This window comes from Kogia breviceps, chromosome 16 (genome assembly GCF_026419965.1).
Source record: "Kogia breviceps isolate mKogBre1 chromosome 16, mKogBre1 haplotype 1, whole genome shotgun sequence".
Lineage (NCBI taxonomy): Eukaryota > Metazoa > Chordata > Mammalia > Artiodactyla > Physeteridae > Kogia > Kogia breviceps.
This window is the reverse complement of record NC_081325.1, coordinates 66,362,598-66,382,241: the sequence shown is the minus strand read 5'-3', so window position 1 is coordinate 66,382,241 and position 19,644 is coordinate 66,362,598. Positions and strand designations below refer to the sequence as shown.

Below are 19,644 nucleotides of genomic sequence, written 5' to 3'. Positions count from 1 at the left end.
TAGGCACTCTGTCTTTGATAAATTTGATATTGATATATATTGATATTTGATATATATTGATATTTGATATTGATATTGATATATATGTGTATATACACATATATCATAATTTAAATGATTATATACAAGGATATATATGCAATATATAGTTACAGTATACCTTACATATGTTTTTATATTATATAGAGAGATATTTCTATACCTATATAATTTAATAATGCAGTACATATTCTTTTCAGGTATCCATGAAATTTTTACAAAAATTGTGTACATACAAAGCCCCCAGAGAACCTCAGTACAGTTCAGAAAGTAGAAATTGTGCAGGCAGAACTACCTGACCACATGTTGATTAAAAATAACAGGAATAGAACCAGTACCCACCTCTTTGCCCTGGAAGTGTGCTTGTGGCCTGTTTCTCCCGGACATCCATCCTTTCTTTCCTCCAGAATTGTTCTCAGGCCTTCAGATTTGGGTCTTGGACTGGAAATACACCACCAGCTTTCCTGGGACTCCAGCTTCCGGAGGGACTTCTCAGCCTCCACAATTGACCGCGTGGTTGACAGGGTCTTAGTGCTCCAGCTGGGTGTCAGGCGTGAGCCTCTGAGGTGGGAGAGCCAAGTTCAGGACATTGGACCACCAGAGACCTCCTGGCCCCACATAATATCAATTGGTGAGAGCTCTCCCAGAGATCTCTTTCTCAATGTTAAGACCCAGCTTTGCTCAACCACCAACAAGCTCTAGTGCTTGACACCCCATGCCAAAAAACTAGTAAGACAGGAACACAACCCCATCCATTAGTAGAGAGGCTGCCTAAAATCATACTAAGTTCACAGAAAACACACCACCAGATGTGGTCCTGCCCATCAGAAAGACAAGATCTAGCCTCATCCACCACAACACAGGCACCAGTTCCCTCCACCAGGAAGCCTACACAACCCACTGAACCAATCTTATCCAGTGGGGGCAGACACCAACAAAAACGGGAACTATGAACCTGCAGCCTGCGGAAAGGAGACCCAAACACAGTACATTAAACAAAATGAGAAGACAGAGAAATACGCAGCAGATGAAGGAGCAAGGTAAAAACCCACCAGACCAAACAAATGAAGAGGAAATAGGCGATCTACCTCAAAAAGAATTCAGAGTAATGATAGTATAGATGACCCAAAATCTTGGAAATAGAATGGAGAAACTACAAAAAACGTTTAACAAGGACCTAAAAGAACAAAAGAGCAAACAAACAATGATGAACAACACAATATATGAAATTTAAAATTCTCTAGAAGGAATCAATAGCAGAATAACTGAGGCAGAAGAACAGATAAGTGACCTGGAACATAAAATAGTGGAAATAACTACCACAGAGCAGAATAAAGAAAAAAGAATGAAAAGAATTGAGGACAGTCTCAGAGACCTCTGGGACAACATTAAATGTACCAACATTTGAATTATAGGGGTCCCAGAAGAAGAAGAGAAAAAGAAAGGGACTGAGAAAATATTTGAAGAGATTACAGTTGAAAACATCCATAATATGAGAGAGGAAATAATCAGTCAAGTCCAGGAAGTGCAGAGAGTCGCATACAGGATAAATCCAAGGAGAAACATGCCAAGACACATATTAATTAAACTATCAAATATTAAATACAAAGCAAAAAAAGCAGCAAGGGAAAAGGAACAAATAATGCACAAGGAAATCTTCATAAAGTTAACAGCTGATCTTTCAGCAGAAACTCTGCAAGCCAGAAGGGAGTGGCAGGACATACTTAAAATGATGAAAGGGAAAAACCTACAAACAAAATTACTCTACCCAGCAAGGATCTCATCCAGATTCACAGAGAACTTAAAATCTTTACTGACAAGCAAAACCTAAGAGAATTCAGCACCACCAAACCAGCTTTATAACAAATGCTAAAGGAACTTCTCTAGGCAGGAAACACAAGAGAAGGAAAAGACCTACAAAAACAAACCCCAAACAATCAAGAAAATGGTAATAGGAACATACATATTGATAATTACCTAAAATGTAAATGGATTAAATGCTCCTACCAAACGACATAGACTGGCTGAATGGATACAAAAACAAGGCCCATATATATGCTGCCTAAAAGAGACCCACTTCAGACCTAGGGACACATACAGACTGACAGTGAGGGGATGGAAAAAGATATTCCATGCAAATGGAAATCAAAAGGAAGCTGGAGTAGCAATTCTCATATCAGACAAAATAAACTTTAAAATAAAGACCATTAGAAGAGACAAAGAAGGATGCTACATAATGATCAAGGGATCAATCCAAGAAGAAGATATAACAATTGTAAATATTTATGCACACAACATAAGAGCACCTCAATTCATAGGGCAAATGCTAACAACCATAAAAGGGGAAATTGACAATAACACAAAAATAGTAGGGGACTCTAACACCCCACTTTCATCAATGGACAGATCATCCACAATGAAAATAAATAAGGAAACACAAGCTTTAAAGGACACATTAAACAAGTTGGACTTAATTGATATTTATACGACGCTCCATCCAAAAACAACAGAATACACTTTCTTCTGAAGTGCTCATGGAATATTCTCCAGGATAGCTCATATCTTGGGTCACAAATCAAGCCTTGGTAAATTTAAGAAAATTGAAATTGTATCAAGTATCATTTCTGAACACAACGATATGACACTAGATATCAATTACAGGAAAAAAAACTGTAAAAAATACAAACACATGGAGGCTAAACAATACACCACTAAATAACCAAGAGATCACTGAAGAAATCAAAGAGGAAATCAAAAATTACCTAGAAACAAATGACAGTGAAAACAAGACAACCCAAACCCTATGGGATGCAACAAAAGCAGTTCTAAGAGGGAAGTTTATAGCAATACAGTCCCACGTCAAGAAACAAGAAAAATCTCAACTAAACAATCTAACCTTACACCTAAAACAATTAGAGAAAGAAGAATTTTAAAAACCCCAAAGTTAGCAGAAGGAAAGAAATCATAAAGATCAGAACAGAAATAAATGAAGAAGAAATGAAGGAAACGATAGCAAAGATTCATAAAACTAAAAGCTGGTTCTTTGAGAAGATAAACAAAATTGATAAACCATTAGCCAGACTCATCAAGAAAAAAAGGGAGAATACTCAAATCAACTGAATTAGAAATGAAAAAGGAGAAGTAACAACTGACACTGCAGAAATACAAATGATCATGAGAGATTACTACAAGCAACTATACGCCAATAAAATGGACAAAATGGAAGAAATGGAAAAATTCTTAGAAAAGCACAACCTTCCAAGACTGAACCAGGAAGAAATAGAAAATATCAACAGACAAATCACAAGCACTGAAATTAAAACTGTGATTAAAAATCTTCCAACAAACGAAAGCTCAGGACCAGATGACTTCACAGACAAATTCTATCAAATATTTAGAGAAGAGCTAATACCTATCCTTCTCAAACTCCTCCAAAATATAGCAAAGGGAGGAACACTCCCAAACTCATTCTACGAGGCCACCATCACCCTCATTCCAAAACCTGATGAAGATGTCACAAAAAGCAAACTACAGGCCAATAACACTGATGAACATAGATGCAAAACTCCTCAGCAAAATACTAGTAAACAGAATCCAACAGCACATTAAAAGGATCATACACCCTGATCAAGTGGGGTTTATCCCAGGAATGCAAGGATTCTTCAGTATACACAAATCAATCAATGTGATACACCATATTAACAAACTGAAGGATAAAACCATATGATACTCTCAATAGATGCAGAAAAAGCTTTCGACAAAATTCAATACCCATTTATGATAAAAATACTCCAGAAAGTAGATAGAGGGAACTTGCCTCAACATAATAAAGGCCATAACTGACAAATCAATAGCCAACATCATTTTCAATGGTGAAAACATGAAATCATTTCCGATAAGATCAGGAACAAGACCAAGTTGCCAACTCTCACCACTATTATTCAACATAGTTTAGGAAGTTTTAGCTGCAGCAGTCAGAGAAGGAGAAGAAATAAAAGGAATCCAGATTGGAAAAGAAGAAGTAAAACTCTCACTGTTGGCAGATGACTTGATACTATACATAGAGAATCCTAAGGATGCTACCAGAAAACTAATAGAGCTAATCAATGAATTTGGTAAAGTAGCAGGGTACAGAATTAATGTACAGAAATCTCTTGCATTCCTATACACTAATGATGAAAAAATCTGAAAGAGAAATTAAGGAAACACTCCCATTTACCATTGCAACAAAAAGAATAAAATACTTAGGAATAAACCTACTTAAGGAAACAAAAGAACTGAATGCAGAAAACTATAATACCCTGATGAAAGAAATTAAAGGTGATACAAATAGATGGAGAGATATATCATGTTCTTGGATTGGAAGAATCAGCATTGTGAAAATGACTCTACTACCCAAAGCAATCTACAGATTCAATGCAATCCCTATGAAACTACCAATGGCATTTTTCACAGAACTAGAACAAAAAATGTGACAATTTGTATGGAAACACAAAAGACCCCACATAGCCAAAGCAACATTGAGAAAGAAAAATGTAGCTGGAGGAATCTGGCTCCCTGATTTCAGACTATACTACAAAGTTACAGTAATCAATACAGTAAGATACTAGTACAAAAACAGAAATATAGATCAATGGAACAGGATAGAAAGCCCAGAGATAAACCATGCACATATGGTCACTTTATCTTTGATAAAGGAGGCAAGAATATACAATGGAGAAAAGACAGCCTCTTCAATAAATGGTGCTAGGAAAACTGGACAGCTACATGTAAAAGAGTGAGTTACACTCCATAACACCATACAAAAATAAACTCAAAATGGATTAAAGACCTAAATGTAAAGCCAGACACTATAAATCTCTTAGAGGAAAACATAGGCAGAACATTCTATGACATAAATCACAGCAAGATTCTTATTGACCCACCTCCTAGAGAAATGGAAATAAAAGCAAAAATAAACAAACGGGACCTAATGAAACGTAAAAGCTTTTGCACAGCAAAGGAAACCATAAACAAGAAGAAAAGACAGCCCTCAGAATGGGAGAAAATATTTGCAAATGAAGCAAATGACAAAGGATTAATCTTCAAAATTTATAAGCAGCTCATGCAGCTCAATATCAAAAAAACAAACAACCCAATCCAAAAATGGGCAGGAGACCTAAATAGACATTTCTCCAAAGAAGATATACAGATTGCCAACAAACACATGAAAGGATGCTCAACATCACTAATCATTAGAGAAATGCAAATCAGAACTACAGTGAGGTATCACCTCACACCAGTCAGAATGGCCATCATCAAAAATGTACAAACAGTAAATGCTGGAGAGGGTGTGGAGAAAAGGGAACCCTCTTGCACTGTTGGTGGGAATGTAAATTGATACAGCCACTATGGAGAACAGTACGGAGGTTCCTTAAAAGACTAAAAATAGAACTACCATATGACCCAGCAATCCCACTACTGGGCATATACCCTGAGAAAAACCATAATTCAAAAAGAGTCGTGTACCACAATGTTCATTGCAGCTCTATTTACAATAGCCAGGACATGGAAGCAACCTGTCCATTGACAGATGAATGGATAAAGAAAATGTGGCACATATATACAATGGAATATTACTCAGCCATGAAAAGAAATGAAATTGAGTTATTTGTAGTGAGGTGGATGGACCTAGAGTCTATCATACAGACTGAAGTAAGTCAGAAAGAGAAAAACAAATACTGTATGCTAACATATATAGGGAATCTAAAAAAAAAATGTCATGAAGAACCTAGGGGCAAGACAGGAATAAAGACACAGACCTACTAGAGAATGGACTTGAGGATATGGGGAGGGGGAAGGGTAAGCTGTGACAAAGTGAGAGAATGGCATGGACATATATACACTACCAAATGTAAAATAGATAGCTAGTGGGAATCAGCCACATAGTACTGGGAGATCAGCTCGTTGCTTGTGACTGCCTAGAGGGGTGGGATAGGGAGGGTTGGAGGGAGGGAGACGCAAGAGGGAAGAGATATGGGGATATATGTATATGTATAGCTGATTCACTTTGTTATAAAGCAGAAACTAACACACCATTGTAAAGTAATTATACTCCAATAAAGATGTTTAAAAAAAAAACAAAGAAAATTAAGATGAAAAATTCAAGCATAAATGTAAGATTAATAGCTGAAAACAAAAATTTAAAAGTGGAAAGGTAAAGTAAAATATATAAAATACATGTGTAAGTGGGAAAGTAAAGATATTATTGAAGGGAATGAATACAAACAGGTTTGGGAAGAGATAAGCAAATAGAGGGAAAAGTCCCTCCAAATAGAAAAGGAGTGAAAGTTAATTGTGAAAATCTGGAGGCTCAAAATAGAAAATGTGATGAAGGGCCGAATAGTGGAGAAGCAATAGAAGCACAAACTCAAAGGAGATTTCAACATTTAAAAGCAGACTCGTTTCTAGAAGCTTGACAGACTGAGCTAGCACAGATTCCTCTTACATCTACAAACAAGTAGAAACGTTGGACAAAATATGCCAAAATAACCTTCCAAAACATAGCTGAGCTCAAAAGATAGGAAGGGAAGTCTGCAGGTGGTAGAACAAAGAAGAAACACAGCAGAAGGCTGCGGAGGCTAAAACTCAGGCGTCCGTGGCAAGTCTAGTTCCCCGGAGAGCAGAGTCCATGGTAAGATGTGTGTCAAAAGCTGACTGAGGTCACACCTGTGGGGAGAAAGGGCCACAGGATGGGCTGGAAGCAGCCCGTGAACTGAGATGTTTTGCAGTGCTGTCCTCAGCTGAGCCTACAGGGCGCTTTGGAGCTGAGATGTCGCCAGTCAAAAGACCTGACCTTTAGCCCCACAGCAGAGTCATTCTATATGACCTGCTCCCCAAAGGTGGCATGATATTGGGGGAGGGCAGGTCCTTGAGAGGCTCAGCTGGGAGCTGTCAGCCTGCAGCCAGCACCCTCAGCCTCTTGGGGAAAGAGAGCTTCACTCCATGGCCAGGAGGGTGGTTTTGGAGACATGCATGTAATTTTCTTTGATGCTCTGGATAATTTTTATTTCTTTCTTTTATTAACCATTCATTTAGCTCCATCTATATAATTTTGACAATCTTGAATAATTCTTCTTTCCGAGTTGTTGGGAAGATACAATCAAGTGGCCCACTGTCCTCTCTCCAATGGGTGTACAATGACACTTAAATAGATGCTACTTATGTGCAAATATTCACTTCAGTGTTACTTACATTAGTGGAAACATTGAAAATGAGCAGAATGCCCCCAAATGTGGGAATGATAAAATGATATGCAGTGGGCTTCCCTGGTGGTGCAGTGGTTGGGAATCCGCCTGCCGATGCAGGGGACGCGGGTTCGTGCCCCGGTCCGGGAAGATCCCACGTGCCGCGGAGCGGCCGGGCCCGTGAGCCGTGGCCGCTGAGCCTGCACGTCCGGAGCCTGTGCTCCGCAACGGGAGAGGCCACAGCAGTGAGAGGCCCGCGTACCACAAAAAACAAAACAAAACAAAATTATATGCAGCTATTAAAATTATGTTTTCACAGAATGGGTACTAAGATGTTAACCTATGTATTTACATTGCACAGATTGTATGATTCTCATTTTCTAAAACATTTTTTATTTTAAATGTTACTCTAATTGCTAATGCATAAAAAATAGGAAAGAGAATAGATCGAAATAATGTCAGAGTTTGGCTCTATAATTTATGGACATTTCAATGCCTTGTATTTCCCAAATTATCTAAGATCATATATTACTTTATAATCATAAAAAAGAAGTTGTTTATAAACTAAAGAAATAATTATGCTAAATCAGACTCCATTAATTTGCATATATATATTTGATAGGAAAAGTGATCTCTGAGAGTGGAACAGTACTATATTGCGAGCAGATTTTCAATAACATTTTTGACATTTTTTTCAATCTTATTTTCAACACTATTTTCAAGGTGAATGAGAGAAAGAAGTAAATCTTGAGTGTTTCTCAGTCCTACTCTTAACTTGTGTGAGGATTTTCTTGGAAAAGTCCCCCAAATGTCTCCGTGTGTGTGTGTGTGTGTGTGTGTGTGTGTGTGTGTGTGTGTGTGTGTGTGTATTTAACTTCTGCTGTCTTTTGGAACCTTTCCTAAGATGACTCCAATTGCATTAAAGTCAAGTTCCCTTTGCGTATGATTCTCACTAGATAGAGGAACGTGGTCGAATGACATTTTTCTAAGGCTCCAAATCTCACTAACCCACAAGCAAGGAAGGAATCCGCAGTTCCCACTTTTACAGAACAAAAAGAAAATGATAAATTGTTTCATTCAAGGGATTTTTGAATGAACGAACTTCTCTCCTAGAAGTTAATTTTGTTTCTTTGCTTGATTATAGGAGCTAGTCATTAAAAAAATCTGCAAACCATACACACTGAAACTGTGGAGAGACCCATATTAGATTTCATTATTGCTTGTGTTTTCATCCTCTCTCTCTCTCTCTCTGCCTTTCCTCCCTTCCTCTTTTCTCCTTTCTTTTACCTTGAATTCCAAACTCCTTTCCTCTAATTCCCGTTGTTCTCTTCCATCACTCTTTCTCAAATCTTTTCCTCCTCCTCATCTCCAGGTTGTTTTCTGCATTTCACAGTGAATTTCCTTGTGCCGGGTGGGCAGTGACCAGGGAGACTGGCTGAGAACCATGGTTTTAGAAGCTCATGTGTTTGAGAGCCTGTAAAATCCTCCCTGGCCTCAGAGATTTGAAATTGCTTCAATCTATATTTTCTCTGTCTTTTATGCTTTTAAAGTTTCACATCCAATATGCTTTTAAAGTTTCACATTTTTATCCAAAGCATGGATTTTGAGAATTTGACAAAGCTGATCCCCTGTATGCAATTTCCATAAATCCCTTAAAGTATTTAACCAGCTCTTCTCCTTCTGTAAAAATGTCTAACAAAATCACAGGGGAAAACAGTTGTTCTCGACATCACAACAGTTTAATACGTTAACTTATTCATTAAATTGTGCTTCACATCAATGGGAATCCTCAGTTCTACAAACTATCATTTTTAAACAGCAATAAAGGTTGATAATGTCACAATACAATCTCTGAGTACCCAAGTTCATACATACTATGGCACAGAAACAAAAAGAAATATCTCTTAGGAGAAATCATTTACTATCTATTGGATAACTATCTTTACATCTAAAATGGGTCACCAGATAAAAGTCCAGATGCTTCTTTCCAACATTTTTCATTTTGGATATGTTAAATGAAAAACAATGCAAGCAAACCCCAGAAAGTACTTCTGGAGAAGGAAGGAAAAGAAGAGGTGGCCACGTGATAAAAAAAAAAAAAAGACAAGTTGGTGGAAGACGAATGTGACAATGACTAAATCATACACATCCTGCTCCCTCAGACTGTTTTTCCCAGCAAAAACTGAAGCTTTTCAGCACTGACATCTGGCCCTTTGATGAATTCCCACAGTGCAACAGAACATGTAACCCACAGAGGTTCCACTTAATGTGCCAAAGGATGACAGTTGCAGTCTCATCCGTAAACGACTTAGAACACAGGCTCAAGAAACATCTGTGCTTCTGTGTTCTCAGATCCATAGTTTTGTTGGGTCACCTCGAGTCCCGGCTTAGAAGTTCAGGGGCTTTTCTCTTGCAGGTGTTGCTGGTGTTCACAGCGAGGCCAGTCCTCAGGAAATCTCAGCACCTCTCCAGGGTAGGTTGGTTCTGTAGACGTGTTGTGAAGATGGGTCCACGTGCATCCTGGCTACAAAACACACAGGTCTCAGAACCCGCCCACTTGCCCAGAAGGGCTGATTCAAAGTTTTAGGGAGTTCGTTCAGATGTGTCCAGCTGAATGTGCTGAGGGAAAGCAGGCTTATGTCCAGTAGCGATGGAGGGAGGGGGTTAGCAGAACAGCCGGAAGTGCTTTGGAGAAAGAACTGCTGCATGCTTCCCAGAGGTGGCACTATGTTGTGTAGAGTCATCAGACTCAGCCAGCCCCAATACCCACCTGCAGACTTTCAGCTGGAGCTCTGCTGACCAGTGGACGTATATTAACTATGGAAAAGAAAAACCTTAGAGACACAGCTGTGATCAGATCACAGTACTCTGCCTAAGCCTGACCCAGCTATCTCTTTGCTCCAAGTCCGATTCAGTCCCTAAAACCATCCCAATGCTCTGATCCTGTCTCACGAGCCTCATGCCTTTTCCTGCTCTTTTCAGTGGCCAAAAGAGTCACAGTCCACATGGCTCCAGACTGCTCTTGACCTTGAGGACAGAAACCACATTAAGTTACTTTTCTGTGTTTCCGTATTCCCTGGCACTGATTTCATTCCTCATCTTTCCACCTTTGAAATACCTGCCCCCTTTTAGAAGCCCTACTTTTCTCCACAGTTACCCGTACTCCCAAACCCCACCTCTGCGTGATCCCATCCTACGGGCACTGCTTCTCAGCTAGAGGTCAGGGATGGAGAGGAATCAGATGAAACCTCTGTGCGAAGATGTTTGCTCATGACGACTTAAAGCATTTCCTTTCCCCGGCAAGTGTGCAAAGCGACTCATTTAACACCACATAAAATCAAGAACCAAAACAGTATGTTGCTGATAAAATTCCACGGACCTGGGGAAGAAGTCGAGAAGAAGGGAGATTTTTTGAGCAGGAGTTCTATTGATCTCCCATGAAGCTTCTCTATTCAGGCTGCTACTGATTCTAAATATTTCTACACTGAGCTTCCCTAAGGGGTTCTGGGCACATTCCCTTAGGCTTCATCTTGAATCGTTTTTGGATTGGATGGGGCGGACCTGCAACTAGAGGTGTTTGGGTGGTCCTGCTTCAGGATCTCCCCGCAACACTGTCCATCTCTTGGACATTTCACTCCTAATAAGAGGGTCTCTCCCTGGAGGCAGTGGGCTGAGAGCCAACTCTACCCCCCTCCTTAGCACTTTCTAAGTCACTGCAGTTCCATGAGAAGGTAAGAGAAGATATAAATCAATAAAGATTTAGATTTCATATTCTTGCTGTTCTCGATCCCATTACTTAGGAGCAGCATAAAGTAGTAGAAAATACGAAGTCAAAAGACTGGGGCTCTGAGCACCTGTCTTGTTAATAAGTTAGGCTCTTTAGGAAATCGTTCAACATCCCTGAATCTCCACATCAAACTACTGAAAGGGATTAATGAATAGAGGTCCTATTTTACATGCAAGAATGTAGTAAATATCAAATGAGATCTACTAGATGTAGAAATGTTTTGAAAAGCATTAAATTCTATACAAAGTTACAAATTTCAATCTTAGTCTTTGCAAAATAGATGACATTGAAAAGCACTTGAAATATTTTTCAATTTCCTTTTGTGTCAGAGCCTGATAGTTTTGATCACTATTAATTTTCACATTGTGTTCTTTAATAATAGAACCCTTACATTTATCAAGGCACATCGCAAACAATAATGATGACATTTCCTGGCCTTCTTTGCAGCTAGATATAGCTAATGGCTAGGTTCTAGCCAATGAGATGTGACTGGGACTTATATGTACAACTTCTCTCCGCTTCCTCTCGGCTGTCTTAAAGAAAACTGAGATGGCAGGAACTGCAGTAGCCACGTTGGACCTTGAGTTGGAAGCTGCACGTGAGTATGAAAGAGCAATGAGAGGGCCTGGGATTCTGGTAAGATCACACACCAGACCAGTTTGTCTTTTCACTGAGCAAGCAATTGCTTCAATCTTTTGAAGTCACTATTAGTTTGAGTTTCTCTGTTAAAGCAGCCACATAGGAGTCCTACTTAATGGACTTGTATTTATTTTTTAATGACCTTTGCTCACCTCCTTGCTAGGTCTATCTGGTAGATCTTCTCCCCCATATTCATATGCTCTCCAGTCAGACTTTTGAACAAGTCCTTATATTTCAAACCCTTGATCAAACCATTTCTGATAAAGTTACCTCCTTTAGAGGATAAGGGACAGATTTTTGTAATTTTTAATAACATACCTTAACTGTTGCCTAACACTGATTGCTAATGTTAGCAATTATTTGAAAGAGTATTCAAATAGTTCTCAGGGCAGGTTTTCTCTATTTGTCAGAAGTAGGTTGCCAAAAAGTTAAAAGGAGACAGAATATATACTATGTATCTTAGTCCTTAATAATAATATAAACACACACACACACACACACACACACACACACACACACACACACACACACACACACATCTTATCCCAGTGCAGTTACTGGAGTTGCCATTGCCAGAGAAGGAAAGGAAGGTCTATCTGGGAATGGTAGGAGTTGATAGGACATGGAACTGAGGGATTTTTAATTAATTTATTATTTTTTTGCCTCTGCTTGGTTTTTAACACTAATGTATCTGGAATTGTTTTGGTTTGGGGCCTTAAGGCTGCTGGCTTCCCGTGGATCCTTAGGCCCAGATGCCTTCCGCTGACTGACACCCCTTCCCTTCCCTGAGCATCACTTGGCATGTAGGTGTGCAGCTGATTTTCAGAGAACAAACCGCGTCCCCACCTTTCATTTCTATCAACACAGGACCCCAGGGAGAGGATGAGTGCGCTGCTTTAGAATGAAATGATAGGAGGCAGGAAGCTCGCGTCTGTCTTTTTAATTTGCTCAGCACTGGCCTCGGGCCAATACAAAGAGACGGTTTCTCCTCTGAACATCCTGGTATCCGGTCTCCAGTGGAGCCCCATACATCACGCCTTCAGCAGCAAGGCCGAGGAAAGCCTTTTGCTATAAATCCCGAGGTGCCTAAGGAACAGCGTGAAGTCAGCAGAGGCTGCCGCCAAGTCTCAGCTATGCATGAATTCCCTGCCAAAAATGTAAAGTGAGTTTAAAGGAAACAATCTGAACGCTTTCTAAGTTGTTTTGATTTTCCACATGACAAAACACTGGATTGCTATTGTGCATGTGTGTATGCGTGTGTGTGTGTATTCGTGTGTCTGTTTCACAGTAGCAGTCAGAAAGATAATTTGCAGCCCTGCCATTCTAAGCAGCGTTAGATCCTAGCATCGCAATGGGAAGACAGAGAAAAAGCTGCCCATGAACCCAGCTGCAATCCTCCTTCCCCCACTACCTCAGGAACAAATCACGAGGAAGGGAAATGCTACTATTTTGTGAGCTTAATCTCTACCGACTAACAAGTGATAGTTACTCGGCCCCTTTAACTCACCCCATCTACGGCTCAAGAAGTACAATTGCCTATAACGTCATCAGTGTCTCAGCTCCTTGATGGGTCAGTGATTTGGAAGGGGCTGGACTCACCCAAGGCAACATGGCTCTGGCTCCCTGCTGGCTTGATGCTATCACACCCACATGGGTTAGAGACAAGCCCTTCCGGGCAATAACAGGTGGCTTCTAGCATGATTGGCAGGAAGCTTTTATCCCATATGGAAAACACGATGGAGAAAAAAAGAGCTTGCCCTTTGCAGTCTGCCAGACCTAGCTCACAACCCTTGAGGAAGCTATTTATTGTCTGTGGTCTCACTTTCCTCATCTCATTGGGACGGATACTATCTACTTTCTTGTGACTAGACCTGAGGTATTAACAGGGTCTCCCAAAGTTTCGGGCACAAGGGAGGCCCCAGCAATGCCTTTTCCCCCATGACAGATGGAGCCAAGGGTAGTGTGAGAAGTATCTAAGCCTCTTCTCCAGATCTCTCTCTGATGGAGACACTGGGTTCCCCTCTGTGCAGGCGAGCACTCCATGAACGCTTGTGAGTTGATTAACGATCAACCCCAGAGTGAGTATTCTGGAGGCTGAGACGAGGCTTATGTAAAGCTGGCTTAAACATCAAACATGTTAGATATCAATGAAATAGGCTTTTCAATCTGATTTAGGGGTTTCACTCATTTTGCCTTCAGCTCCTTGAAGGGACTGATCAGGTCAACCTGCCGTGAAACTTTCCACCCAGTCTGATCTCCTACTAAACGCTAGGCAAGGGGTTTCTATTCCCTCCGCCACAGGTCTCCCCTTATTACTCAAAAAATTTGTGTTATTGTAGTCGCGACTGGGAAAAGGTGAGAGTAAGAAGCACGTAGCAATGCAGCACATTTTTCGGTCCTGTTGTAGCCACACCCTCACGACAGATAGAGATCATGGGAGGAGAAAGTGTTATCAGGCCAGAGATATTCGAGATGTCGGGAGGTAGAGTCTTTCTAAACTCCTGGGGTAACCACTCCACTGTGTTGCATGTCTCATGGCCTCCATCAGTTATTTTTTAATTTAGTGACCTTGACTATATTTTGTATACATGCTAGCTGAGTTCCTAGTCTTCAGGCCAGATTCTTTTTAAGCGTCTTTTCCTCTGCGACAGCGGTGTTCCAAACTTGGTGGTCCTGTACCAAAGAAGATGACTGCTCCACAGAGGTAAACCCCTGAAAGAGTCCTGAAAGAACTAAGGCTCTGTGGCCAGATTGGAAACGCTAGACATGTAGTTATCCTCCTGCTTTCCCCGCCCCCCTTAATTTATCATTCATTCCTTACGCTGAAAATAAAAATTGGTAAATGGTGATCTCCGTAGGCATTCGTTAATAAGCACGTTTTCTCCCGAATGCCCCTACCAATGTTCATTTCTCTGAGGCATGCCTGTCCTGAATCTACTGGCCTTTCCTTAAAAGATGGAGAAGGAAGCATGGCTCAGGGCTAAGATGCAGGGGATGTGAGTCTCCAGTGATGGCCAGTAGCAGGGTAATCTTGTTGAAAAACAACCGTAACAACAAAACGTGTTTACGCGACTTATGATTTAACCCACATTCAAATAGAGTTCGAAGATGACAGCCAAGAGCCGAGAGAGAGTTGGCGTAAACCTCATCTAAAGGCTGAAAAAGCCTTCTCTTCCTCTCTCTTTAAACAGCAGTATTTCCATTAAAGAGGCCGTATGAACAGATCGTTTCAGCAGAACATCCAAGCCATAATTTGGCTTTTCACGTGTGCCTTGGTGGGTTCCAGTTGCCCAAACTATGACTTATGCCGCCGCAAAAAAAAAAAAAAAAAAAAAAAAAAAAAGATCCCAAGGACTCTTTCCTTTTGGGTGCTTCTCCCCTTGCCCTTCTAAAGTGGTCTATTATTGGATGCATCACTCCTACCTTACTTAATATCACAGATTGAAAAATGTCAGGAGAAAAAGAACAAGACAGATCACCTCCAGCTGGATAAGGGCGAAGACAGAGAGGAAGCAGGGGCCCCAGTCAAGCCACCTACGTCCTCGGCATGGTCCCACGTCCTCCAGGGTAGGGCGGTGCCCCCGCGCATCCTCCCCCTCCCGTGGAGAGGAGGGGCGGGCAGGGGGTCACCATCTCACTACCTGGCTGTTGTAGTCCTCCGTGACCGCCCCCTCTGGGTTCCCGTCCTGTCGGGGCCACCGGTGGGCCCTGTGCCCCCGCTGCAGCCTGCGCTCCCCGCGCCTCTTTTGACGGTCCCTCTGGTGCTCCAGCTGCTTGGTACGGTGGTAGCGCTGCTGGAAGAGATCCTTGGCGTACGCGTACAGCTGCACGTCCAAGAAGTTGAGCTCCTCGATGCGCTGGCGGGCGCCCTCGTTGATCTCCACGTTGGAAGCCCGCGTGACGTTGAACTGCGTGAAGGGGGAGATGAACTTGAGGTTGAATGTCCTCTCGAAGAGAAATTGCGTCTTCCGCTGGAACTCCGTGAGCCCGAAGAAAGCCATGTTCTTCAGGTTGCTCTTGGCGCTCTGCAGCAGGATGGCGCTCCTCTCGCTCTCGTTCATGAAAGTCAAGTTGTAGCAGCCCACCAGGCTGAGGTCGGCCAGCATGCGCACCTGGCGGTTGTTTGCCAGGTTGTAGGCGCAATCCATGAATTCCCGTAGGCTGACCCCGGACCAGTCGTCCCCGGGGTAGCAGGTAGGCAGCTCATCGGGGGTGGGGCTCCTCCCATCGCACACGTGGAGGGAGGTTTTCCACGTGGCCCCCCGCTGGACGTGTTTCCACTCGCTCAGGTACCGGGACACCGGATCCCGCAACATGGTGATGTAATAGAAATTCCTGGAAGAGATTAGACGAAGAGCGTCAGTCCGCCGTAACCCTGGAACCCTGGGACCCCGCGCCTCTGTAGCGTCTGTATCAGCATTGACTCAATGGCATTTTCTGCCAGATGGTCACGTGAGAATATCCGCCTGGATTTGCGCCTGTCGGGCCATGTTCCCCTATGTGCGTGTTTCTGTAATACAAACACGCATGAGTCGGTTTTCAGTACTATTTGCTGGGTGTTTTCTTTCTGCTCCAGGGTGGGGAGGGGCGGGGTTGGGGGAATCGATCAGCAATAATTCATTCAGCCGTCATTCACTGTTCAATCACTACCAGCAATAACAATACCTTACATTAAGGGAACACGCCCTGTTTAGGGAACGTTATCACCCATCTGATATTTTATTTGATCCTTAAAAGGAACTTTTGTAGTAGACGCGGGGGACTATTTGATAGGGAAATAGTGCAAGGGGCTTAGAATGATTTACCCAAAGTCATGTGACTAGCAAGAGCAAAGCTGGAAGCCAAGTCTCCTCAATCTTTCCTGTTCACAGGGGTGTTCTGGGTTAAGAGGTGGGTGGGGTAGGGGAAGGATGTGTTGTGTGTGGAGACTGATATTTACTGAGCACTTACTGTGTGCTAGAAACCGGGCTAGGTACTTTATGGATACTGGCACAGATAACCTTCAACATAACTTTGTAAAATGGGTTTTATCATGACTTAAAAAAAAAAAAGCTGAGGGCTCCCCTGGTGGCGCAGTGGTTGAGAGCCCGCCTGCCGATGCAGGGGACGCGGGTTCGTGCCCCGGTCCGGGAGGATCCCACATGCCGCGGAGCGGCTGGGCCCGTGAGCCATGGCCGCTGAGCCTGTGCGTCCGGAGCCTGCGCTCCGCAATGGGAGAGGCCACAACAGTGAGAGGCCCGCGTACCACAAAAAAAAAAAAAAAAAGCTGAGAACACAGAGACTGAGAAAGGTGAAAAATACAGCCCAAGATCCTAGAGCAAATTAATACCTGATGCAATAAAATTTAGGCCTATTTGATTTTAAAGCTTCTGTGCTTTCCTGGGCACCATATTGATATTTTAAAAACAAAAATGTAACTAATATTTATTGAATGCCTATTAATTGTCAGGTGTTGTGGTTATTATAATGACAGGTCTCATCTCAACTAATGGCATCTATTGGAACATTGAGAAGAGATACATTTTATAAATGGCTAGCTTTAGAATGATCAGGTAAAGATCAGGGCACCACTGGCTCAAAAGGGCAAGAGAGGTGTGAAGAGGCCAGAAGAGATTTGGAAAAGTCGACAGAAAAAGACACAGCAGTATACATGCGTTAGCATACGGTATTTGTTTTTCTCTTTCTTTCTTTTTTTTTTTTGGGGGGGGGGATACGCGGGCCTCTCACTGCTGTGGCCTCTCCCGTTGCGGAGCACAGGCTCCGGATGCGCAGGCTCAGCGGCCATGGCTCACGGGCCCAGCCGCTCCGCGGCATGTGGGATCTTCCCAGACGGGGGCACAAACCTGTGTCCCCTGCATCGGCAGGCGGATTCTCAACCACTGCGCCACCAGGGAAGCCCTGTTTTTCTCTTTCTGACTTGCTTTACTCTGTATGACAGACTCTAGGTCCATCCACCTCACTACAAATAACTCAATTTTGTTTCTTTTTATGGCTGAGTAATATTCCGTTGTACATATGTGCCACATCTTCTTTATCCATTCATCCAATGATGGACACTTAGGTTGCTTCCATGTCCTGGCTATTGTAAATAGAGCTGCAGTGAACATTGTGGTACGTGACTCTTTTTGAATTATAGTTTCCCCAGGGTATATGCCCAGTAGTGGGATTGCTGGGCCATATGGTAGTTCTATTTAAAGTTTTTTAAGGAACCTCCATACTGTTCTCCATAGTGGCTGTATCAATTTACATTCCCACCAACAGTGCAGGAAGGTTCCCTTTTCTCCACACCCTCTCCAGCGTTTATTGTTTGTAGATTTTTTGATGATGGCCATTCTGACTGGTGTGAGGTGATACCTCATTATGCTAACATATATATGGAATCTAAAAAAAAAAAAAAAAAAGGTTCTGAAGAACCTAGGGGCAGGACAGGAATAAAGATGCAGACGTAGAGAATGGACTTGAGGACACGGGGAGGGGGAAGGGTAAGCTGGGATGAAGTGAGAGAGTAGCACTGACATATATACACTAACACATGTAAAATAGTTAGCTAGTGGGAAGCAGCCGCATAGCACAGGGAGATCAGCTCGGTGCTGTGTGACCACCTAGAGGGGTGGGATAGGGAGGGTGGGAGGGAGGCGCAAGAGGGAGGGGATATCGGCATGTATGTATATGTATAGCTGATTCACTTTGTTATACAGCAGAAACTAACACAACATGTAAAGCAATTATACTCCAATAAAGATGTTAAAAAAAAAAAGAAGACACGGCAGTAGGCATTAGAGGAAAGCAAACATTGATTCCCAGTAAGGAAAATCTTTCTCATCATTTGAGCAGCTGCCAATGGAATGGGCTGCCACCCCATCTTTATCACCAGGAGTGACACTCAGGGTCCCCGGGGCAGACAAAAATGGTCCTGAAAAGTTCTGAAAAGAAGACCAGTCTTCCCTTGACAACCTAAACTGGAACTAAGAAAAAATGTATAACTAGTAAAAGCAATGGCAAAAAAAAAAAAGGTATTTAAGGGTACACTCTTTTTCATGCTGCTTTTAAAAAGGAATTGATGAACTATAATATTTAAAACAATACGTTTGCTGTATGGAGTTATTTTGAATGTCTAGCCAGTTTTGAAATGTGCTAAAGAAAATTCAAAATCTTAAGTAACACTTGCTTCCCTTAAATCAAGAGGAGGAAAGTACTGAAACCGCCACAGAAAGGCCGGCCTGAGCCCTTGCTTTTGCAAATCACCATTTTACATTACTCTGTTGTCTTTCCCTGTGACAGAGTGACAATTCCATCAGTGGAAGAAAATTCCCAAAAGGTCAGTAGGGAAAGCAGAAAATGACTGACATATTTCTGGGTTCCACAAGGAAATGTTGACAATAAAGTTTTTCTCAGAGTGGATATTACCATGGTTGAATATTATATGACATGTCATTATTAATCCTGCTTTGGTCCTATGTTGAATGAAACTTGTTCGCATTTCAATTCTACAGGCAGAGACTGATTTTAATTTCACAAAACAATTACTTAATACATATATAAACACATTGATCATGATGACGGTTATAATGTAACTTAGGTGGGTTGAGGATGACAAACCCATCAGGACAGAATCATTTAAATCAGACAGATTTTTGAATGCTCAGATAAGATCACAGACGGGAAATCTGTAAGTTCCCTTGTTAATTGGACAAAACGGAAAACACAAAAGAGGATTTAAACAAAAAAGATGATGACTGTCAATTGATAAGACTCAACCCCATTTATGTGTCTCAAATTTAGACACAATCCAGATTTTTAAAATAATCATAAGAGCTGGAAGATTTTAGGGCTGGGAATTACAACAGTTTGTGACATAAAGGGTTAACTGGAACTTGCGGCTGGAATCTGAGACACTTTGGTCTCACTTGGGAAAAGTAATTGGCCATAGAGTTCCCTGTGCTTTCTTTGCGT

General features: G+C 41.8%; 1 protein-coding gene across 1 annotated transcript in view; it reads right to left on the bottom strand.

The window, feature by feature from the left end:
• Positions 1 to 8,982: 8,982 nt before the first annotated feature.
• Positions 8,983 to 19,644, bottom strand: part of HS6ST3 (heparan sulfate 6-O-sulfotransferase 3) — a 677,449-nt gene continuing 666,787 nt past the window's right edge. The window contains exon 2 of the mRNA XM_059041568.2: positions 8,983 to 16,026. Coding sequence (XP_058897551.1) covers positions 15,318 to 16,026 — 709 coding nt within the window. The 3' untranslated portion in view covers positions 8,983 to 15,317. The remainder of the gene's footprint in view (positions 16,027 to 19,644) is intronic.